Genomic DNA, 25,071 nt, shown 5'->3' with positions numbered 1-25,071 from the left:
AGCTATAACTTAACCACCATTTGAAAAAGAAAACAATAAGTACGATGCTCAAAAGGATGTCCCTGAAATCATCCTTATCAGTAGCAGGTTGCACGCTCTCTTTAGAGCTCTTATCTCTATCATGGACCCTTGACCGCCGGTAGATCTGTCCCCGTTTTCAATGCCAACGGGGAATTATTTTATTTCTTCGACTAATTATGTGTTTTTATCGTTAAATTACAGGTATGTGCAGAGAAAACATCACAACAACAGTTTTTGCAAAGTTGAATACAGATAAGCGAATGAGTTGCATTGCAAAACTTTATCAATGGCCAGCGCATGCAAAGCCGCGAAGTTAGTCGCGCTGCAGACAACGGAGCGAAACGACGTCTGACAAGTTAATCATCACATTACGTCACGCTTTTGTGGCCGGGTTTTCCACGTCCGTCACACAATTCGGTGAATAGTTCTCGTGGATAATGTGGGGTGAGGAGAGCCCGAGGAATGGGCGGCGGGGACACGAGGTGGTGTCCAGCATAGCGGGGGGCAGCTCGGAGGTGGTGGTGCTGGACGACGCGGTGATCGAGGCGGCGGCGCGCGCGCAGCCCGGCGTCACCAACATCAACGTCACCAAGTCCACCGGGCTCCACATCGGGCCCAAGTTCGTGTCGGTCACGCAGAACGTCGACAACACCGAGGTGGTCAAAGGTGAGTTATAATCACTTAATGTAAACAAAGCGATTTCCTCAGCGTGCTGTTTGCCCACCCGCCATCTTCACGTACACATATTGCGATATTTACACAAATCGGAGCTTGCGCACATTACGTTATATACATTGGCACCACCTTGTTATGATAACCACAAAATGCGATGCCTCTATATTTATCTTCTTATGCATATTTTATTATGAAGCAATGTTAAATTACGTTTAGCGAAATACATATTTTGTTCGTATTTTCCTGCTCGTCATAGAATCACTCGGAACGAATTTATTATTATTTGCAGAATAAACATGATGGGTTCTTGTAACTGGTTATTTTTTGTGTCGATGATATTTTTCTTGTTATTTTTCGATAGTCTTTGGTAGGTACTCAGTATCTACTTATGAAGATAAGAGAATTATAATCTTTGTGGAATACTGTAATCATAATGTTTAATTGTAAAATTCTGCATGTAAATACTTCATTATGTACATACCAAATTAATTGCTTCCACAGAATTTATAGCCATGGCAATAATATCTGATACCTGGAAATTTATTTGCAACTAATGTTTAGCCTTTATGATACTTAATTTAAATATTAAGTGTTTGTTGCAAAGGTTTTAGGGCGTGATTTACCATGATTGTTACCGTAAATTGAAGACATCATAAAGTTTATTAAACTAATGCAATCATATTCATTGGCACACCCACACTGCGCGGTCACACTATACTAATACTCAGGTATCTTGCTTGTTCACAACTTGTGAACCCACCTTTAAATGTTATTACAAATAAACAAAGAAATGATCAAAGATGGCTGCTTAACCACGTCACTCAGGGAAAAACAAAGAACCGATAAATGGAATGGTCTAATCAACACAGATACTCATCAACGCAAAATCTGTGTTTGCGACATCTAAAGTAAAATAGGTACTGCTCTTTTCTGTTACCATAAAGTTGCTAAATTAAGATGGAAAATATCTTATATCCTACTGCTGAAAAAATGCGTTCAAATTATTTTTGTACTAAATGAAATGACCTGTCTGCTTTGCTCTACAGAACTATTTAACGAAGTAAATTATTGTGCGATGACGTCATAAAGGAGATTAGGTAGGTACCTATGGAACAGGACGACATGCTGCGCCGAATCCAAATAAAATGATAAGCCTAATGTCCCTAATGTTTCATCTTTCTAGCAAAATCCTTGAAATTATTCATTACCTCTATATAATATTGTTAAAACGACTAAACCAGTATTGATTATTACCTAAAAATGTGCAACATGACGTTTGTCATCCGCCATGTTCTTTCGTGACGTCACGGCACATGCATTCTGAAATAAACTGTACCGCGGATTTCAGTTAATGATCTATCCATTGTTTTTTGAGATTACAGATTGAAATTCGACTTATTGTCAAAATTCTATGAAGCTAATGTCAAAATTCTATCCCTAATCCCAAAACAATCTATAGATCGGTTATTGAAACCCCCAGTAACAGAGCAGAGTGATAAGGGTTACGATACTTTGTTACTTTCAGCTTTTCCATTTCTGTATTGCGTTATGGTATTTCAGGAAAGCTAAATTATAGTAGGGACAACTGGGTGTAGATTTAATGAGTTCAGATTAATTAAGGAATAACTAAAACTGCAAACAAAGTTTGTAAGTAGATAAATATTGGCCATACCACTAGCGAGGCAGGCAGAGTTAATTTACCGGTACCTATAAAAAAGGTATTTAAATTAAAACTAGCCAGGCCAATACAGGTACCTATATGTAAAGGATAGAGTATATACAGTAAGTAACCGTATTTTCTATTGATCAAGGTAAAATAATGTAGAGGGGTATGTTTTATGCAGTTGACAGCCGGCAGTTCAAAGGAAAATAGCATTTTTTTCACTGGACGACAGGATTCTTAACTGCATCAAATGGTCAGGCTATATTATATGATAAGGAGCATAACTTAAAGCAAGTAGGTGTTATCAAAAGTCAAAAAGAGCTCAGAGGTGATGAGGATCGAAAGATAGAATCCCTTGATAGAATCCATAGATAGATAGAGCAAATATTTGCGATTTTTGGGTAGAGACTTCTACATGCTCTAAAACGCAGAAATAACTGTCGAGGGAAACACTCTATTTCTTTCTATAGGTACATATATTTACATTTAAAGCGTGCAGAAACCTGTATACCTGTCTCTGTTAGAACCTTATATAACTAATATTGCTATCGCGCTGACACGGTGAATTCTGCAAAATTTTTAATCATTCTAATTGCATTTGTCAAGAAAATCTATAGGTAGGCTAATTTTTATCCGGGTGCGCGGAGTTCTTCACGGGACACGGACGAAACCAGTAACAGAAGCTAGTTAAGATAACGCTACAGTAGTTACTCATTGGATTAGAGATATAAAGCGCTGATGATAAAAATTTGCAATGTGCGTATGAAGCCCTTATAATATTCTCTAAAAAAATAAAGCCTTGACCTTATTATAAATGTTTTTATTTTTCAAATTTTTTTGAGACTTTTTCTTGTATCTATGGTCTTTAATGTAAGATAACAAATCTCTTCGTCAACTTGCGAATTAAGTTTGGCTTTTCACTACCTGACAGTGTCGAACTTTCTTTCTCTTGTGGATAAACGGACTTATCTTACCTTTTTTACGGCCTAACTTAACGAAACTAAGTCTAGGATAGTCCACGAACACATTTCCAAAAAAAAGACTGACAATAGTCACGATCTTACAGGGTTTCAATGTTTTTATTTGAGGCCCCAACACTAAAAAGCAACACGCAAGCAGACAACAGTATAGTATTACATGATTTTTGGAATTAACTACTTAGCATGAAACAAAATAAGGAAAAGTGAACCTATTTATGTTATTAATTAAATATACGAGTACCTATATGATGCAATATTTGAGCACGTCATCTATAAATTGGTAACTTACTGTCACTGATCGAAAACCCACGTAGGACTTAATAAGGTACTACCTAAGTATCTTATCTTCCGTCCTAGCCTTCTAGTTCCATTCTATTTATCACTAAATTTTTGGCGCTTGGCCAAATCCAGGTGATATGTGTACATAGGCACATACCTATATTTAGAAATAGAATACCTTGCATAATAATGAATTCCATTTACATAATTAAACACTCTATTTTTAACACACTTAATTGATTACGTTATCAAATTAGGCGAACAGTATTATTGTGTCCTACGATTGCTGATAAGGTAAACTGCACTAGTTAGCTATCTATCGTTATCGCTGGTTCAGTTTTACTTTCTTTTTAATAATAAATATTTTTATCGCCTCACACTGTAATTTACCGAAATTATCTGTGATAACGCGGCCGTTACGAATAAAGGCAAGCGTGCGATTTGTCAGCTATCAGTGACCAGTGCGGTATTTTTGAATTCACGCGGGCCTATTAGAAATATTCAATTTGACATCTGATTATTTTAATATCTCACAATGTTCTGCATTGACGGTGTGTATGATATTTATTATAAATTTAAATAACATCATTATAATTTCAATTAATCAGGCATTTGAGAAACCAATTAGAAATAGACTAGCCTTGCTCTTAAGAAGATCTTGACCTTCTAACTTCCCTAATCAAAGATAAAATACATGCACCACATCTTAACCCGAATGCGCATAATTGGAAATGCATTTCTTTTTTTAAGTAAAGTTTGTAAAAATGCCATCTCTTTTGGATATTGGCACAATACTCCAGACATTATACCTGAAGATGCACCTCTATACTTACTTCAATAAACTTCGATGTTCCGTCTTTTTCTAAAATTTGAAAGCAGCTTAAACATAAAAATAAGCAAAAAAAAACAAATATTAAAATATGTAGAGCGAAATATAAAAATCTCTTGCAGATTTGCAAAAATAACAGATGGTGCATGTATTTAATCTGAAGTTTTTTTTTTTAATAAGACTAAAAAGTTCTAATCAACGTTCAAGGACCATTAATTTGTTAGAATGAACTTCTACTGAATAAATAATCGTATTGTGTAGTAGTCCAAACGTTGGGTGACGAGCAAGACGACGGAGAGGATGTTAGCTTGCTGGCAACAGAACTTCGAGAATTCAACCGTGGGGTTGTCGCAGCGGTAGCCACTCGCCGCTTGCGCAGGGTTAGCCGGCAAATGCAATTAGGTTTGACCATCAAATTTTTATTCAATTATGAAATCATTAAAAAAAGACTTTAATTATTTTTAAACGAATTTCTTAATTTCATATAAAAAAGTGTTACACCAAACTCACACAATTTTGAACTGAAATTATTTATATTTTTTTTTTCGGATAGAAATCGCGAATATTTGCGCCGTGACGTGACACTTTTAAGTAAGACCCTGATTCTTAAAGAATGATACCAGACTTTCCAAATGGAATAACGAAAAGTTATCTTGAAGGAAACTCCATCCATGTTGATAGACAGCGGATAATAATAACCTGGCAAACCGTAGTTTTGTGATTGGAGATTGAATTTGGACATAATGACCAATTTCAAAATTAATTTCTAATCGAAAAACAACGATTCTATAGGTTATTGTAATCCACGGACCTTCTGACTACTTTATAAAATAGCTGATTCGGTTTATTATTGAATCTTTGTATCTTCGTACCATAACGGGAATAATAATGGAACTGGTCTGTAAGTACCTCTAATACTTACCTACTTATTATGAAATTGTTTCGTTGACTTACAGCTCCTATTACTATCTACATACCCTTTTGTCATAATCTTTCATGCTTTTATTTATAATTGATTGCTTTTGGCTTATCTGGAAATCATAATACGGTGGTGGTTGGTACCTAAAATATAAGTGAGCTGATTGCTTATTAAAATATAGGAAATGTTGCGAATTAATAAAACGATGTATTCACTCGCTATGAAAGCGTGTGCAGTAAAATTGCCGTTTTTGTGTTATCTAGGTACCTACGATAAGTTCGACCATTGGCGTAAAAGCAAGCCTGATACTGACGGTATAAAGATTATGCGAATTATAAATGCCAAGTAGATACCATAGGAGTGAAACGTTGATGCATTTGCTGTCTTGAACCGCCAAGCTTAGAAAGCGAATAAAAATTGATGTAAATGGTTATATGCATAGTTTAAACCTTAATTAATTAACATGTTGTACCTAAAGAACATTATTTATAGCCATTGTTTACCGCACAAGTGAACATTGTAATAAACAACTGCAAATAGCTGCAGTATAGTGTAACTTCATAGCGACAGCCTATCCGACGTATAATAATGTATTATTTGTTCAATTAATGCAGTGCTCGGCGGATGAGTATTTTGTTGATTTATATACCTATTTATTTTATGGTTTTCCTTTCAATAATATTAATTAAAATTCACGATCAGTGGTATGAAAAATATGGTTATGCTTGATTGAATGTTATTTTGCCCTGTCTAGCCAATGCATTCGACTATAGTTCAATTTTTTTAACAAACTAACACTGAAAGAAATTTTCAAATCGGACCAGAAGTTCCTGAGATTAGCGCGTTCAAACAAACAAACTCTTCAGCTTTATAATATTAGTATAGATTAAAGAGGCATCTGTTGAATATCCAATAAACAATATTGTAACTTCCAAACGGCTAATCCTAAATACTAAATTTTCTATAGGATATAAATAACCTACAACTAATAACGGGCGTCACCTTCTGACTACAGCCTTTGTGTGAAACGGACTTAATGCTCTTTACGTGGACCGATAGAAACAAAATTGAAAATCTTCAGTACTTGTTTGTTAAAAAAAGGGTACATGCATTTATCTATGTTCTGCATTTTCAAAGTCTTCTAGTAGAATATTATTTTTGTGTTCTATAAAAGGATGGTATATGCTACCTATTAATTGCCATCAAAAATATCTAATAATACGTCTAGATTAATCATAATTTATTAATGCTTCTGGTTCGATAATAAGTAAGTAGGTAGGTCCAAAGAGCGAGTTTAAACTAAGTACCTATGTTGGTTATACTCTAATGTCTAACGGCTGTAGCGTAAATCAGAAACGCGTCTTATAATGTGTGATATAGTTGCGTATTTTTTTACTTACAACATATAATACATGTCTTTGTACCTGTTAGTCAGCATATATTGTATCTACCCTTATTATAATACCTAGAAGGTATAGCAAAATACAATAATTTGCTGGCGCGCGGAAAATCCGCCAGTATGAAAGCGCTTTATCTACTATGCCTAAGTGTTTATCTATGCATACATTTTAAAGTGCCATCGTTCGTTAGTCTAAATTAAAAAAAAAATCTTATAGAATTGTCTTTTTGTATAATAACTGTATGGCATGGGGATATTTGTAGAAAAATATTTGTAAGAAGTTACTATTCGCTAGTGTTCAAGCAAGTTGATAATATGGTACCAAATCAGCATAGAAATCTAAAAAGTAGAATATCTACGGTAATCAGTGACGCTGTATTTCATGGTGAAAGTTAAACGCTAACATACAACTTGGAGTTTTAGCTTATGCAAAGCGTTAAAGCCTTGGTAATTAGCTTAAGCTGACAGTATACCGCAATCTTATTTGCCAACTAATCATTAGGTTGGACGGACGGTATGAACAAATATCACTCGCTTTATTTACTCTGTAAAGAATCTAGCGTGAGTTCGCCAGATTTTTTTACAAACAATTAAAAAAACTGTTTTATCCTCATCTAGTTACCCATACGTAATATAAACGACAAAAGTACTGAAAAATTACATACAATTAGGTAGGTACATAGATAGTCTAGTAGTCTAGGTAGCTAGAATATATAAGACAATACGTAGGTAACAGGTACTCATCATCATTTCCCGAGCCTTTTCCAGCCTAACCGGATACTAGTTAGGTACTAGGTACTAATAATATTTTTACCGCGGGCAACAGCTAGGTTTTTTTTTTATAAAAAAGGCGGATATTTCTCTAGGTAGCTTAATTACATTACCTACTTTTGAAGTAGGAAAATAATGTAAGTACTTTCCTAATTGAAGGACGTACAATTTACGTAGAAACTATTAAGTAATCTATGGTACAATTACATATATTAGAGGAATAGCGTATCGACGTAAATTAATAGTACGGCTTAAACTCTTCCAGGACCACTCTTATAGCTTTCTCCACAGAATACTTACTAATAAAATGTGTGGATACATATAATTCTTTCATAAAACCTTTCTCGTGCAGTTTATCTTTTCTTTAAAAACTAAGATGTTCGCTTAGCCATGCTTCTTTTTAACCGGGCAATGTATGTTAAGTGGCATATTGGTAATGTTTCAGGCCGGTTACTGGGCCTGGAGCTGGTCTCCCCTCAGAACGCGAAGCGACTGCGCTGCAGCATCGCGGTGTTTGTGTGCTGGGCCTTCGTAGTCGCTTGTGGCCTCACTTTCTTCATCTTCCACTATGCACTGGCTAAACAGGCAATGCGACTAGATCTAGGTAACGATTTTTTTTTGCCACTGATCGATTTAGAGCTACTAACAAATCCTCAGGCATTCTTAAAATAATTTCCTACTTACATAATCAGACAAGTCACTCTGCGTCCTGAAAGCCCTTTGAAGAACTGTAAACGAAACTTTTTCACAGACCGACTAACAATAACAATTTGTAAATACATATTTTATCTACATGCTACTATTTTTTATTTGGCTAGATATAAACGAGACGTGGTACCTGCGACGGGCTGATTGGCAAGCCATGCCAGATTACGGCATAGAACTACTAAATCTGCCTGTCCCATTTGTTCTCATCGGCCATTCTGCTATGACTCCATGCACCGATAGATACGACTGTATAAAAGACATGCTAGAGATACAAAGGGATCACCAGCGGCGAGGGTGGATTGACATTGGACCAAACTTCTTCGTTGGCGGCGATGGATTGGTATTCGAAGGCAGAGGGGCCAATGTTTTAGGAGTGATGGTTAGGTCATGGAATAGAGTCTGTATAAGCATAATGTTTATGGGAGACTTCATGACTGCACAGCCGTCACAGCTTCAGTTTGACCATCTCAAGATCCTTATTGAAGAACTTGTGAGAAAACGAGTACTGAGGCCAGACTATACAATGTACGGACACTGTCAGGTACAAGGCTATGTGAAGACCCCGGGCGTACATCTCATGGACCAATTGCACGTCTTCGAACACTGGAACCCTGCCAATAAAAGCTTATGTCTGCGGCAGTAAAGCTTTAATATAGGGATTGTGAATTAATAATTAGATACTAATTTAAAAGACTGTCTTAGAAGTAATCGTAACCGATTGCAGGTCTAATTTAGTGAGATGAACAATAAAGATGTTATTTTAAGTAATAGACACGTTATTCGATACTAAGATTGCTTGTCGTCCGTGGTACTACCGATAGTAGGTAGAACTGTAGGCACCTACTATTAGCAGTGCCATCTCGGACAACAAACGACTAAGATATGGATGTGCATTTAAATCTATTATATAAGAAAAGCCCTAAACCATTAAAAAAAATAACAGGTACATAGGTAGCCAAAGTTATATATTTTTTTGTACAAACATTTGTTTTAATCCTAAATAGTAGAACATAAAAATATAGTATTTTCTGTTCCGTGAACGAACTAAACTCTAAACTAAACTATTATGAATTAATTTCTTTAATTTTTTATGAAATTAAGATTAGGCTTACACTTATGTATTCATTTGTACACGGTAAATATATACCTATGTTTCTACATAGATTGTCACAATATATAAATACTATATATTGTGATAACCAATATATAGTACCTACCTGTGCAATAACCTTAATAAATAAGTACTGTAATGAAAAAAAACGGTAAAATATAGGTTCACAATATAAATGGTTTTAGCGGAAGCTTTAAAGATATTTAAAATAATTATTAGAGTAAGAAACGATGACTAAGTTTCCTTATTGTCATGACTTAGTAAATAAAATACCTAGTTTTGTAGCAATATTGTTTTTTTTCTTCACCTAGGTATATCAATTCCCAATTGTGTAAGGCGTCGTCCTAATTGGCAGCGATCGCACGATGGCGCGATGCGTTTTTCATCTCACGATCTCACTATCTCACTTGCGAGGTTCAAATAGGACACTCTGATGAAATCTGTATGTTTGAACTCATCGAACGACGAGAACGCATCGTGTCATAGCACAATCGCTGTCAATTAGGACGACGTCTTAGATGAAAAACGCATCGCGCCATCGCGCGATCGCTGCCAATTAGGACGACGCCTAAGATCCTACAAAAAATCAGCCCGATTGCCTGTCCTACGTGAAAGTGAATATGGTTTTGGATAAAACATTATACATTACACATTACCTACTGTATGTAGGTTGTTACCGTCGGCGTCGGTCGGTAGAAAATTCTAGCGTTTTTTTGTTTTATAGTATATTTTAGGTACCCACCTTTTTTTTAACGACTTCAAAAATCATCAAATGACCTCCCGCTGTAGGTTAGCAGCGGTGAGAAAGTGTCAAACTCTTACTGACTAATAAAAACAGTCGTATTCCGTCTTAGAGGCCTATTATCTACCATTAGGTACCCACCTTTATTGACTCTATGGCTATCTTGAGGCATCCATTAGATATAGAATGTTTATTGACGTTCAGGTACACCCATAGTAGAATATTTTCACATATTATGTAATGAAATTAAAGTTAAAAAATATTCAATAAAAAGAACCAATAGTTTCAATACTCAGAAGGGTGGCTAAACCAGAGCTATTCGGTCGGCATGACCTGACTGTCTCGATTCTGTTATTCCGTCTTTTTAATTTTATTTATAACGTAAGTAGAAACATATCCGCATTGCCTAAATCTGCTTCCATATAGGTATTCTGCACACACAGTGCTACGAAATTAAACGATATAGTAAGTACATACTATAGGTAATACATAGGTAATACATACTTACATAGGTAGGTACATATTTATTGGCCTTTGTGAATTGTGACAGATACTATTGATAACAATGCTCTAGCCTGCACAATTATTGCAAATATTACTGACAGATAATTGAAGTGCGAAGTAGGTATGTATAGGTTAACTACACTATTGTATCTAGCGACGATCTGCCAAAATAAGATGTACACAGGTAGGTTTTGTACCTACTGCACATTTAAGTGGATACAATGACCAGGAAACTACAGGCAGGTACTTAGATATATTTTGTGGCCTTTACTGGCGTGAGACCGTCTGTGTGCCTCTGTGTATGTTGCATCTAAATAAATAAATCTTCGATAATAATAATAATGGCGTCCACGGCCGATTTCAGCCACGCAGCGCCGGATCTAGGGGGGGGCAAGCCGGGGCCCATGCCCCGGGCGGCAAATTCAGGGGGCGGCAAAATCAGGCGGCTGCCTGATTTTAAATCCTACATCACAGATTACCATAATAGTTACCTGCAGGGCCGTCTTAACCTACGGTGCAGAGTGTGCGAATAATCCGGGCGCCTCGGTCTCAGGGGCGCCGTGGGACGCCCCACCACCAGGAAATTTCGATGAAATTACACCCGTTTCATAAGGAAGTTAAGTTGTATCATGATACTGACAAGCAAAGTCTCTAAAAAAGTCGCTTTCGCTTTATTTAATTGATCATTTTGATTATTTTTCACTTTTAAGGCGACGAATTGGTCAACAATAATTCCATAACCGGCACGCGCATCTAAGGCGCCAAAAGGGGTCGGAGCGTCTGAGCGTTGCGAGGATAACAATACGCGCGCTAGCTTATAACTAAAAGTCGTAAGCGACAAAATGGTTTTGTAATTTTATTATTTAGAAATGATAATTTGATAAAAATTCCTTCTACAATTTTAAAGAGTATGTATGTACTCAACCGAAGTCGTGGTGGCCTAGTGGACAAAGAACCAACCTCTCGAGTATGAGGGCGCGGGTTCGATTCCAGGTCAGGCAAGTACCAATGCAACTTTTCTAAGTTTGTATGTACTTTCTAAGTATATCTTAGACACCAATGACTGTGTTTCGGATGGCACGTTAAACTGTAGGTCCCGGCTGTCATTGAACATCCTTGGCAGTCGTTACGGGTAGTCAGAAGCCAGTAAGTCTGACACCAGTCTAACCAAGTGGTATTGGGTTGCCCGGGTAACTGGGTTGAGGGGGTCAGATAGGGCAGTCGCTCCTTGTAAAGCACTGGTACTCAGCTACATCCGGTTAGACTGGAAGCCGACCCCAACGTAGTTTGGGAAAAAGGCTCGGAGGATGGATGTATGTACTCAACTACTAAAAAAGTTAAGAGGCGTAAATCGGTCCCGTTTGCCCATAATATGTGATTCTCTTTTTAAAAAGAGGTATGTTTGATATTTTTTCTCTGTTATAAAAGTTACTTAATCATGTTTCTACTTCTAACAAAATAAGGTTTATATCATGAACTTTCAGGTAACCAAGTTGTATTTTGATCCGTTTTGTATTTACTGAGAAAAATTGAGATCCTTGGCGCCAAAAATTCCAATTCGTCCTCTTAACATCCTCCAACTAAGTGATAAAATTCTCGCTCGCTACGCTCGCGGTTAAATGACATTTGTGCACTGTTTTTCTGATGGTTTATTATTTTTATTGACGCACCGAATCATGGAACACAAATGGCACTCGCTCTAATCACGGTTTCTTTTTATTTGTACATAATTCCCTGTTTAATTTGTGAGTCTTCAAACAAATAACTTAAAAGAGTTCGCGCTCGCTACGCTCGCGGCTTCTTGTTGCTTGACTATATACCTGCATAATCGGGTACTTTTGTGTCGTAGACTCAAAAAATTTCGCGCTCGCTTCGCTCGCGCAAAATTGCACAGACGTTACCTTCATGGGCGTAGCCACACTGGGGCAAGCTGGAGCACTTGCATACATTTTACGTAGTTTTTGGTTTTAAGTGTTAAAAAATAATTAAAATTTCGCGCTCGCTTCGCTCGCGTATTCAGAAACTATATTATTTTTGTGTTTCTCAACAAACAAAAGTTAAGTACGTTTGGGCTAAATTTTACGTAATATTTGGTTTAAGTCCGATGAAAATTTCGCGCTCGCTTCGCTCGCGTATTCAGAAACTATATGCCCTCATTTTTGCATTTGTCAACAAAAAAATAGTTAAGTACGTTTGGGCTAAATTTTACGTAATATTTGGTTTAAATCCGATAAAAATTTCGCGCTCGCTTCGCTCGCGTATTCAGAAACTATATGCTCTTGCTTTTGGCTTTTGTCCTGTGTGTGATTGTTTATTTTCTGTCCCTGAAAATATAAACCTCTCAAATTAAGAGATTAATAAGTTTGATATTAACGGCTCAAGATACAAAAAAACGGAGGGCCCCCGCCCTTCCCCGGGGGATAGGTTGACTGCTGCCCCACCCTGAGCCCAAAGCTGGCTACGCCCATGATTACCTTGTTGACTTCATAAGTCAAATCCACGCTGTCTTACCTTTTATAAATCAAACATAGCAAAAAAAAAAATTATGGAGTCCTAAAAACAAAAAAGTTTGCGCCTCCGACTGCTTGTTACTTTATAGCGCTTTTTAAAACTTATTAACTTTTTGTGTACATTAATCTGTCTCGACTTTCTTAACATAAACCGGCCAACTGTTTGAGCCTACAATGATTTGGATTTTTTTTAAGTTTTTTTACATTTTTTTAAAGTCCTTTACCTACCAAAAAAGTGACTTTCGTTGGTGGAAATAAACATAAATAGGCGGGGCGGCATTTTTCAGTTTTTGCCCCGCCTAAAAAAAATTGAAGATCCGGGGCTGCAGCCACGGCGGCTGTTCTCATATAAGGAGATCAGCCAGCTGCGCAGGACATATTATAGTGCACAAGCATTTGCGCAGACACAAGTGCACTCACTATTCCTTCACTCTCGTAGCCCGATGGGACGGCAATCCGACACGACCGGAAAGAGATCAGGAGCAGGACCGACATTTAAATCTTAGATAAGTAGGTTCCTTTAAACTTACTATTTTTTAGCATCAACTTTCAGGACTATCAATAAACAAATCCTAATAAGTATACATATCTGTATTGATCAGTATCAAGCAGTACAGCAGATTTATTACAAGCGAAGGCTGATTTTAGAAGAAATGCACAGTAGCATTAGCATACGAACAAATGAATTAAATAATACCTTTTTCATTCCAGACTTACCTCTCCCGAGATATCTTTGGGACATAGCGAAAAGTACAACGAAAGCAGAGAGATTGTCCTGTGCAGCTGCACTAATTGTCCTTGTCGTGTGCGTTCTCCTAATTGTGTATTTCACCGTCATCGCGAAGAGGACCGTCGATTCAGTCGTTGACATAGGTAAGGATAGTTTGTTATAAATTATGCTTGCTTACTGGCGACCGTGTAGTTCTTATTAATTTTATCTAGTTATTTCAACCTAACTATTTAAATCTTGAATGAGTTTATCATTATAAATTGGCATTATTAGATGACCATGGAGTGCTTTGAGCGCTTTCTCATTATCGATTCTATCACGGGTAGGTCTGTAGGTCTATCGCATTTTTTAAGCTGCCATCGACATCGTTTGCATCGGTACTTGGTTGTCAATTGTTTGCTGTTGCCCGTAAAAACCGCGCATTGCTGCTAGTGTGATAGTGCTCACGTGCTAAGCCCTTTAAATAATTGTTGACAAATTGATATAATACTAAAGTAATTGCCAAAGTAGCCTAAAAGCTATGTAAACACCGAAATGCGGCCGATTCGCAGAATGCAAAAGCAAACATGATAACGCGCGCAGGGACAACTATTTTCAAGATATCTTTACGATAATGACCGTCCTCTTTAGAACCGTCTGCTTTGAGTTGCAACCACGTAGTCGGTATTAATCTCGTAGTCAAGTTATTTGTTCTAGAAATGTGCCAAGAAATCCTGAACATACCTAGTTACGCTAAAAATAAAAGCCTTTTTACCTTTCAAACACATCTTCAGGAGGAAGGTAAAAGTTCCTAGTCACCCGTGAATCAAAGAGCATATAGGTACCTAAATTTCAGTCCTTTCGGATTGTTATGCGAGTGAAGGAGTAGTGAGTGAGTGAACCCGTGTCCACGCAAATGCCTGTCATACACTTTGCCTTTAGGGTCGATTTATACTAGCGCAGAGTCGAAGCGCATCGAAGCGTCTATCCAAAACTGAACATAACAAATTCAACCTTAACTCCACGGCGTAACGCACACATTACTTCGGAGATTTTAAAAAGACGCGCGCATTCGTCGGAATTCGCGCGACTGCGCGAGAACAACACAAATTGATGCGCATCGACTCTGCGCTAGTATATAGCGACCCTTTCGTCCTTAGTTAATCTCCAGGCTATTATTATGATTAAATATGATGTATTGTTCACCAGCTCCCCATGAATGGTACATAACTCGAGAAATGTGGCTAGCTCCAGAGTTCTTCAATGGCGCCAGAACTCAAAAGTTCGACCCTCTGAGGTTGGTCATTATCGCCCACACAGTCAGTCCAGAATGCACACTGTTCGTGAACTGTGCTGCTGAACTAAGAAATATGCAAGGATACTTTCGCAAAACTTATAATTACGACCTTCCGTAAGTAATACCTTAGTTATAACTTCTGTTTATTGCGCCTAGCGCTTCACCTGTTCCGCATTTCCTTAAATCAATTTCCAAATTGCAACGTGTCTTTTGGCTGGAAAATATGCCGTTCACTGGACAATAAAATCTTCTTAACGGACATATCTCTTACATTTGTAGGACATTTAGTGCACTTTTTTAGACACTGCATTTTACGACCATTAATACAATCAGTAATTTGAGGTGAATTTTACTGATCAGACCTTGACTTAATTATTATACATTACCATATGCAGATTGAATACAGTTTTCAATGCTGCTGATTTGGTATAATATGTAGTTATTTGTTATGCATATAAAAGAGTGCAAAGTTGTGTGTGTGTTCATAAGTTTTGAGACAAACTTTTTACTTATAAAAATAAAAAAAATATGACTGGCTGCTGTATATTTCTTTTTCTAATTTTGAATTTAGAATGTTAACTTTTAATATATCTATGATTTCCATATGATTTCGTATTATTTTATTTAAATTTTCTCGTAATGGAGGGAACAAAAGAATTACGTGCGACCGTCATTTCACTATTTAAAGTGGGAAGAAAACTTATGGACATTTTCCGAGAACTGAAAAGTTTTGGTGTGAGCCGTAACTTCGTGTATTACACCATTAAACGATACAAGGAGACAAGTTCTTTACAAGATCGGCAAAGAAGTGGTCGTCCACGCTCTGTAAGTCAATGTCGCACTCAGAAGAAACTCGCTCTGCAGGCCAATATTTCGCGCGTTTCAGTCAACACAATACTGAAATATGATCTCAAGGTTAAGGCGTATAGCCGTAAGAAAGTACACTTTTTAAACGATCGCCTTCGTTAATTGCGACACGAACGTTGTCCAGTAGGTACTGTTTAGGGGACACGATGCGAAGAAGATACTCTTCACCGACGAGAAAATCTTTACTGTCGAAGAAAAGTTCAACCGACAAAACAATAAAGTGTATGCCAAAAGTAGCAAGGATGTCCCAGCTTCAGCACCGAATGTCTCGCGTAGGTACTCATCATCCTTCTAGTGTCATAGTATGGTGGGGAGTTTCGTACGAAGGTGTCACTCAGCTTCATTTCTGCCAACAAGGCGTCAAGGGGAAAGCCAAAAATTATCAAAGTGACATTCTAGAGACTGTTGTGAAACCCTTGTCTAATACCCTATTCCATAACAAGTATTGGGTTTTCCAGCAAGACTCGGCACCATCCCATAAGGCTAAAACCACCCAAGCTTAGTTGAGGGAAAATGTGCCGGCCTTCATTGCGGCGAACGAATGGCCCTCCTCCAGCCCCGACCTCAACCCGCTGGATTATTCTCTATGGACCGAATTAGAACTCAGAGCCTGCCGAAAGTCCCACCCAAACTTGGAGTCACTTAAGCGAGCCCTTGTCCGAGAAGCGAAGCGAATTCCGCTGGAAAAGATTCGTGCCGCCATTGACTGGCCAAATCGTCTTATATGTATATTAGGGTGTCCCAAAAAAATCAAAATCATTTTTTTTTAACGCATACCCTCCTATTTTTTTCCTTTTGGTCCAAAACTATTATAAATAAAATTTTATGATGGTAGGACCACGGTAACCCGTGCCGACTTACATTTGTATGTATGTCATACTTGCTCTCTAAGACTAACGCGATCTAACGCGTCGATGTGCTTGTGATTTCTTGTTATTTAGTGATTGAATCATTGTTTTCAAACAGCCAACATGTCACTAGACTTACGCAGTTATAAAAAGGGTATATTTTCAATTAGGGGACCTAAAGCATCAAATGACGGGCTCAAAACTTCCGTCTAATGGACAAGTTCTGGCAGTTTCATTGTACAACTAGCGACCCGCTCCGGCTTCGCACGGAATAACAGTATTTCTCCGCTATTTAATGTTTGTTATTATACATGTAAACCTTCCTCTTTAATCACTCTATCTATTAGAGAAAACCGCATGAAAATCGGTTGCGTAGTTTTGAAGAATTAGGTAAGCTTACAACGGGACACGGGGACAGAAAAAGCGACTTTGTTTTATACTGTGTACTTAGTGCTATTCGGGAAATTGATTTAATTGCGAATGAAAACGTAAATCTTACTATTCGCGAATGCATTATCTACTGGGAAAAGGCGCGTATTCCAACAAAATCTTTGCCTAATTTTGAAACTTGTCACCTTGTATCAAGTTTGGAGGGACAAAAGGCACAAGACGTTTTTAAGCAACGCCATCACGACTTTTTCAGCAACTTACATATGTAATTTGTTTGATTTTGATTAATAAGAATAAATCATCATGTCCCGAGCCTTTTCCCACTATGTTGGGGTCGGCTTCCAGTCTTGCCGGATTCAGCTGAGTACTAGAGTTTTACAAGGAGCGACTGCATGACTATCTGACTTCTCAACCCAGTTACCCAGCAACCCAGTACCCTTTGATAAGACTAGTGTCAGACTTATTGGCTTCTGACTACCCGAAACGACTGTCCAAAATGTTAAATGACAGCCAGGAGAGCAGCCGGCCTACAGTTAGCGCGAGTTACAGAAAGCACGCGCCTCAGAGGAGCAAAGAGGAAATAACTCTTGAAAAACGATTGGATGTATCGTTTTTCAGGGGTTATTTTGTCTTTGGTTAATTTTTTTTTTTCAAAAGAAGATCTTAACGGTACGTTGTATGACACCTCTAACTTCATTTCAGTAAAAAACGAGTTCTTTGATCGATCGCCTTAAAATTAATGACAGTTTTCTACATGAATGTATCCTACCTTCTAGTCAAATAATGCTTCGTATCAAGAAGCCAAAGTTTCAGCACTGAGAGTTAGTGAACGATGTGGCCGAAAGATCGGTGAAGTTCATGCAAGACTTTTATTGATTAATCACAGTAGATGAGGAACAAAAACAATTATTGTTAGGTACCGTCCTAGAACATCGGAAAATTTATCCTGACTGTAAAAAAAAACTAGTTTAAAATGAAAATTTTAACAATGAAATTATTTTTCAATGTATATGAGAAGATAAAACATTATTTGGATGTATTCGAGGTTTATTTTTAGTAATAATAATTAAGATCTAAATTTCTCCATAGTAAGTCAGTACAAATTTTCATGTGAAAACTTTGGCATTAAGTCGGCACGGGTTACCACTGTCTGATCGAGATAATATTTATTATAGGAGATAATGAGGTCAAAACGAAAAAAATTAGAGGGTATGCGTACTTTAATTCGAGAAAAAAAAATTCCCCCTTATGTCTTGGGACACCCTAATGTATATGTATTAAAAACAGGAGTGGTCATTTTGAATAATACATAATTATATTACATTTTTACTACTATCTACTTAATGTTTATTATTTTTTTTATAAATATAAGTTTATAATTGAAAAAGATATGCAACTTTTATTTTGTCTCGAACTTATGAACACACGAGGTAGAACTACTCTTTCCGAGATGGTGGGATGGAAAAGATATATTTCTTTCGATTCACTGAGCCTGTCTGAAAATGAATTTTTTATTATTGTTGCCACATTGTATTTCCTGACACCCATAAATTATTTTATTCCTCTGCGATATTCTGTATTGTTATTTTGACTTTCCAGGTACAATTTCTTGATTGGGAACGAAGGAAGAGTTTATGAGGGACGAGGCTGGAACGTGGTTGGTGCACACTCCCTATCCTACAATCGCTGTTCTCTTGGCATAGGCTTTATAGGTAAACTGCGCTGAATTTTTAAATTATGGATAGTAATTTATGTAATTACTGGGTTTGGAGGGTACATCACACATGTACAATAAAAAAATATATGATCTTATCGAACCTACAACATACCTTTCATACTCATTATTCTGATACAGCGTTACACTAATTTAGGGATATTTTATCCAGCCAGTTAACAGCAGATAAATTGATTACGTGTGTCAGGCTAAGTAATACGGCCACTGCACAGTGATTCACGTTCCATACAAAGGCGGCCATAAATACGAAATTCACAAATACTTTTAATTTATTTATTTTACAAGTTGAAAAATGTTAAGATAAGTGTAAATTATTAAAATTATAACATAACCACATTCATTTAAAAAAAATATCATACTATTTAGGTGTAAAAATGTCTCGCAGTAATTTTGTTTTAGACGATAAACCTAAAACATGTCATACTGAAACTTTTAATGAAAAATCTATTTAAATAATGGTTATTTATATTAAAAACAACCATAAAGGAATAAAATAAAACAGCAAAAATACATGAACAACCTTTTTTGCAAATACACACAAAACAAAAAATATACCAGAATACATTCAAGCTCAAAAGTATTTACTACAAACAGATAACAAATCTAAAACATATTTTGATAGCTTACCTTTTGTTTTTGACAGGTAACTTTCGTAAACCTGTTAGGAAGGGATCTGAATGAAGAAGTTGATGGTTCAACTTTGTCAGACTTCTGAGATACATGTAACTCAATTCGCTCTACATCAATATTTTCAACTACATTCAGCCAATCTGAATATTTCTCTATAAACTTAGACCTACTACGATTTGATTTTGCCCAATAATGAGAAATTCGTTTACATACATTCATAATTTTATTACTTAAAGTCTCTAGCTTGATATTTTCGATGTCATCCGAAAGGCACGATGTTTCGGTCAAAGTATTCAGGACATGTTGCATTTTTCATTTGGACTACCCTCTTTAGAGTGCCAAATGTCAAAAATAGTCGTCCTCGAAACAGAACATTTGAAAGCTTTAACTAAAACAACATGAAAGCTGAACTTAAAATATAAAGTTTTTTCAATACTATGGACATGCATACTTTGACACTCCTTTAACCCAAGAAGGGGCAGAAAGATGCAGATGAAACTTATATGGTTTTATAAGAACATCCTCTTTATTCGAAAAACATTTGCCTCAAGTGCAGCACTGAACAGCAAAAAGTTATAGGTCCAAATTAAATCAAAGTATACCAAACAAATCTACAAAAACGCTACCTTGAATAAAAAAATAAAATTATTAAAATAAATAAAAAAGTAGTTGATAATAGAAGTACATACCTTGGTCTTGGACCTCCATACTATCACCATACGTAAACACTTGATTTGGAATAGTGACACTCAAAAACAAAGTGTTAAGTTTTGATGAATCACACGTTGCGATAATTAGACTCGAGATGCGCTAACTTCCGATGCACAAAAGTGGTCAATAAGTTGACTTTATGACACAGGTATTTAGAGTTTTTGGAAGCTTCTTAACTTGTTAATCACTTAGTAAGTAGATCTAATGGGGATAAGCCAATGACATTTTTCGATTTATGGCCTTAGAGTGAATCACTGTGCACTGCTAGACAAAGGTGTCCCCCAAGGTTCGCCACTTTGTTCGATCTTAAGAAACCCGCATCCACTGCTTCCCAGCGACCTTAGCCAGATCGTCTGTTCATCTTGTGACGGGAGTGATAATTATACTGTTTATCTAATTACAGGTGATTACCGCGAAGGTTTACCACAGTACTCAAAAGTGAACGAAAAACAGCTGGAGAGAGCAAAAATGCTACTTGACTTGGGAGTAAGGGTCGGATATTTGCATCCCAATTATCACGTTCTCGGCGCTAAAGACCTTGTGTCTTCAGAAAGTCCTGGTACTAATCTTTACAGGGCTATACAAAACTGGACTCACTATGATCATTACAACCATTACCAAAACAAAAATTGTGAGGAGATATTAGAGTACTTTCAAAATAAAACGAGTACGGTTGGCTCGACGGCTATAAAAAATAACACAGTTAATAATGGGCAAGATTAATTAAAAATAGTGGCCGTCATTATATGCCTGGCAGGTGAAATGGGATGCGGAGCAATGAAACTGAGATGAAGATACTGGTATACGTAGTATGCTGCATTCACGCTGATCAGACCTGACAGAAAAACATCGGACAAGACGAGAACGGATAATCCTGTTTCACGGCAAATAACTAAGGGCATGTTCCGATACACACTCTGTAAGGTAGATAGATAGATAAAACATTTATTCGACAAACAAAAAGACACCACAAAGAGACACAATAATAAAAATAAAACAAAACAAGAAGTGGGTAGAAAGAGAAACATGATATACAAACAGAGATTAACGGCGTGCTGCACCACGGTGACTGTTACCTTGCGCCCAATGATACTGCTAGGTACCCATAGGCACTTACCTATTGTTTCATATTAAAATGTATCATCTATTAACATATTTCGCTTCAATAAACCCATTTATGTACATATTAAAGCTAAGGCCTCGAATGAATTTAACGTATTCGGCAATGCCCTATGTGGGTATATTAAATATTATTGTATCAAATATTTTATTATTAAGATAATTTTCAAATTTGAACAGCATTCAGTCAAAATCTTACTAAGAAGTATTGTTATTAAGAGGGAAAGAAATTTCCTGGGAAAGTGTAACACAAACCTAAAGTAAGTTGGGAAACAAAAAGGTATTATTTGTAGAATAAGTTGAAATTAGTAGCTTTTTAGCTTAACCTCAGCCATGTGCTGGATTTATCTATCTATACTAATATAGTAAAGAAAAAAATTGTCGTTTGTTTGTTTGTTTGCACCATACAGGTTCGGAACTGCTGGTCCGGTTTGAAAAAATCTTTTACTGTTGGAAAGCTATACTCATCTCGAGTAACATAGTCTATACTTTTATCCCGGCTGAAACTGCGGGGAAACGGCTGGTGGTTTAGAAAGTTGTTGTAAGGTCAAGTATTTGTTTAAAGAACGTTTAGATTATGCACATGTTTTGTACATGTTGAATGTTCTTAGGTTAACAACATAATTAGGAACTTGATTAACGAATAAAAACATATTTCATCGTCTCGACGTCCTAGAACCAGGGCCAATTTTTTTTTTTTTCATCTTGTTTAATGTTAGATTTTAGTAATCTAATCAACATCATCCTGCCTTTAGATGTAGAATAAATTATAAGTGTGTTATACTAGGACAATTATTGATGCGATGTGTTTATAAAAAATTTACCCTTCAAGTGTATAAATACATAAATCATTGTCTTGTGGAATGATCGAAATTATCAATTGTTTACAACCTAAGATCTCGTGTGCGTTCGCGCAGCGGAATGTTGTTGAATTTAAAGATTTTAAATATGCAGATAATTAGTGTATGACGTCCTATAATTGTGTATGGTAAATAAAAATTTGTGTATGCAGCCATTGTGGAGAAATTCACCAAAAACAGATTCCGCTGGGCGAACGTTGGCAAACGTTGTCCTGGCGGAACTTTTTTTAATCCATAGACTTTAGAAGAAAAGAGATGTGTCCGAAAATTAGTGTGTATTTGTGTATAACTGATTATGTATGAATGAAATCAGTGCATGCATAAACTTCGGAGAAATTCAAGTTTCCGCTACGCGAACGTTTGGCCATTAGCTAGTTTTCATATAAAGCGCTTACATAGAGAGCTGTAGATTTTTACATACGTTGTTTTGAATTTGTTTATATTTGTTTAAAAGACAGATTTAGAAAAAGTCGTAGGGTTTAAAAGATAAAAATATAAACGTAAAATACACTTATTAGGTCTTAGTTCTTAAAGTATGCAGTTTGGGGTCTAGATTTTCACGTTTACACAAACCTTGTAAGTGTCTCCAACATGTTGCCAAGTATCAATGATGTTCCGTTAGTAATTAAAAAGTTATAGGATATTTTACCATGAACAGATCACTGTTTACAAAACAGTCGAATATCACGACGTTCTAAAGGAATTGCATGGTAAAATGTATGCCAATAATTAGTTTAATCATTCAACTATTCACTTGCAAAATTTCATGTCATTAAGTTCAGTAATTAAAGAAAGACAATTATAATACTGACGGAGCATCGAAACCCTACATAATCCGACCAAGTTCGGATAGCTACAAAAAAGCGGCCGTGCCATTGTCTAAGCAACGTTCTTAACTTGGTAGGTTAGTATATTTATTAATATGGTACAGTTGCGTACACAAGCGTTAGGAAAAAATAAAACAATTGTATTTCTTGATTGAAAAATATTTTTTTAATAATAATGCCACTATCTACGATAAAAATAAATCTTCAATTAACAAGTACTTCTCTATTTAAATATCCGTGTGCAAAAATATTTTTATTATTATTACTTACATAAATTACTTGACTACGTGATTAAAAATAACGTTACGTATTTTAACTAAAATGTCGTAGATAGTGGCATTATTATTAAACAAATATTTTTCATTCAGGAAATGCAATTGTTTTATTTTTTCCTAGCGCTTGTGTACGCAACTATACCATATTAATAAATATACTAACCTTCCAAGTTAAGAACGTTGCTTAGACATATGGCACGGCCGCTTTTTTGTAGCTATCCGAACTTGGTCGGATTATGTAGGGTTTCGATGCTCCGTCAGTATTATAATTGTCTTTCTTTAATTACTGAACTTAATGACATGAAATTTTGCAAGTGAATAGTTGAATGATTAAACTAATTATTGGCATACATTTTACCATGCAATTCCTTTAGAACGTCGTGATATTCGACTGCTTTGTAAACAGTGATCTGTTCATGGTAAAATATCCTATAACTTTTTAATTACTAACGGAACATCATTGATACTTGGCAACATGTTGGAGACACTTACAAGGTTTGTGTAAACGTGAAAATCTAGACCCCAAACTGCATACTTTAAGAACTAAGACCTAATAAGTGTATTTTACGTTTATATTTTTATCTTTTAAACCCTACGACTTTTTCTAAATCTGTTTTTTAAACAAATATAAACAAATTCAAAACAACGTATGTAAAAATCTACAGCTCTCTATGTAAGCGCTTTATATGAAAACTAGCTAATGGCCAAATGTTCGCGTAGCGGAAACTTGAATTTCTCCGAAGTTTATGCATGCACTGATTTCATTCATACATAATCAATTATACACAAATACACACTAATTTTCGGACACATCTCTTTTCTTCTAAAGTCTATGGATTAAAAAAAGTTCCGCCAGGACAACGTTCGCCAACGTTCGCCCAGCGGAATCTGTTTTTAGTGAATTTCTCCACAATGGCTGCATACACAAATTTTTATTTACCATACACAATTATAGGACGTCTTACACTAATTATCTGCATAATTAAAATCTTTAAATTCAACAACATTCCGCTGCGCGAACGCACACAAGATCTCAAATATTAAGAAGCACGATTCTAGGATAACACACTTCTTGCATAATATTAAAAATTGTGATAACTTTTTTAGTCAGAAGCGCCTGGTCACTACAATGTCCATGAATCGTATATAAAGATAAATACGATAAAAATATTGTATTACGAACATAAGAGAACTGCGAGTCTGTGAACCCGGATGACCTCTGTATATTAATTGGGTTTTCCCACATATGATAGTGATAGATTATTTTTACGTTTTGTAATAAAAAATATAACCATACACGACTGTTTTATGATTCACCACTCACGTACCTAATTTAAAGCTAACTTACCAAGACTCAGCTAGCACCTCGCAGAAAAGATAACAGCCTTTGTATCGTCCCACTGCTGGGCACGGGCCTCCCCTCACACGGAGGAGGATTGAGCACCTATCCGGTTTGGTGATTTCAGATTTTATAGTCCAGGTTTCCTCAAGATATTTTCCTTCACCTTTTCATCAGCCATTGGTGTCTAAGATATTCTTAGAAAGTACAACTTATACACTCATACATGGAGGTGCTTTACTCTCTAGGCCACCAAGACTTCTTTAAAATAAATAAGGAGTGAATTATTTATTTCCAGCTCTGAAGGTTCTTTTCTGCTTAGAACTGACAAGCTCTAAAGCGATTTTACTATG

General features: G+C 36.3%; 1 protein-coding gene and 1 long non-coding RNA gene across 6 annotated transcripts; one reads left to right on the top strand and one right to left on the bottom strand.

Annotated features, from left to right (window-relative positions):
- The first annotated feature begins 254 nt into the window (after positions 1-254).
- On the top strand, positions 255-21,325 carry LOC110378895 (peptidoglycan-recognition protein 1). 5 transcript variants are annotated; one of them, XM_021338325.3, is made up of 6 exons: positions 4,012-4,169; positions 4,709-4,849; positions 13,823-13,984; positions 15,030-15,231; positions 18,822-18,934; positions 20,702-21,325. In XM_021338325.3, the coding sequence occupies exons 1-6, from the start codon at positions 4,154-4,156 to the stop codon at positions 21,019-21,021; spliced, it is 954 nt and encodes a 317-aa protein (XP_021194000.3). In that variant the 5' UTR covers positions 4,012-4,153; the 3' UTR covers positions 21,022-21,325. The 5 variants fall into 5 exon arrangements, with proteins under 5 accessions (XP_021193999.3, XP_063890592.1, XP_021194000.3 ...); XM_021338326.3 differs by having other exon boundaries at positions 4,039-4,169; positions 4,712-4,849; XM_021338324.3 differs by lacking the exons at positions 4,012-4,169; positions 4,709-4,849 and adding an exon at positions 255-687.
- A 762-nt stretch (positions 21,326-22,087) lies between these two features.
- LOC135116884 (uncharacterized) lies at positions 22,088-24,663 on the bottom strand. Its single transcript, XR_010276449.1, has 2 exons — positions 24,405-24,663; positions 22,088-22,308 (listed from the first exon to the last, which is right to left on the bottom strand). It is a non-coding gene; the product is annotated as an uncharacterized LOC135116884 (long non-coding RNA).
- Positions 24,664-25,071: the final 408 nt, after the last annotated feature.

The sequence above is a fragment of the Helicoverpa armigera genome, chromosome 1 (assembly GCF_030705265.1).
Source record: "Helicoverpa armigera isolate CAAS_96S chromosome 1, ASM3070526v1, whole genome shotgun sequence".
NCBI classification, from domain to species: Eukaryota; Metazoa; Arthropoda; class Insecta; order Lepidoptera; family Noctuidae; genus Helicoverpa; species Helicoverpa armigera.
The sequence above is the reverse complement of the archived record's forward strand: the minus strand, read 5'-3'. Positions and strand labels throughout refer to the sequence as shown.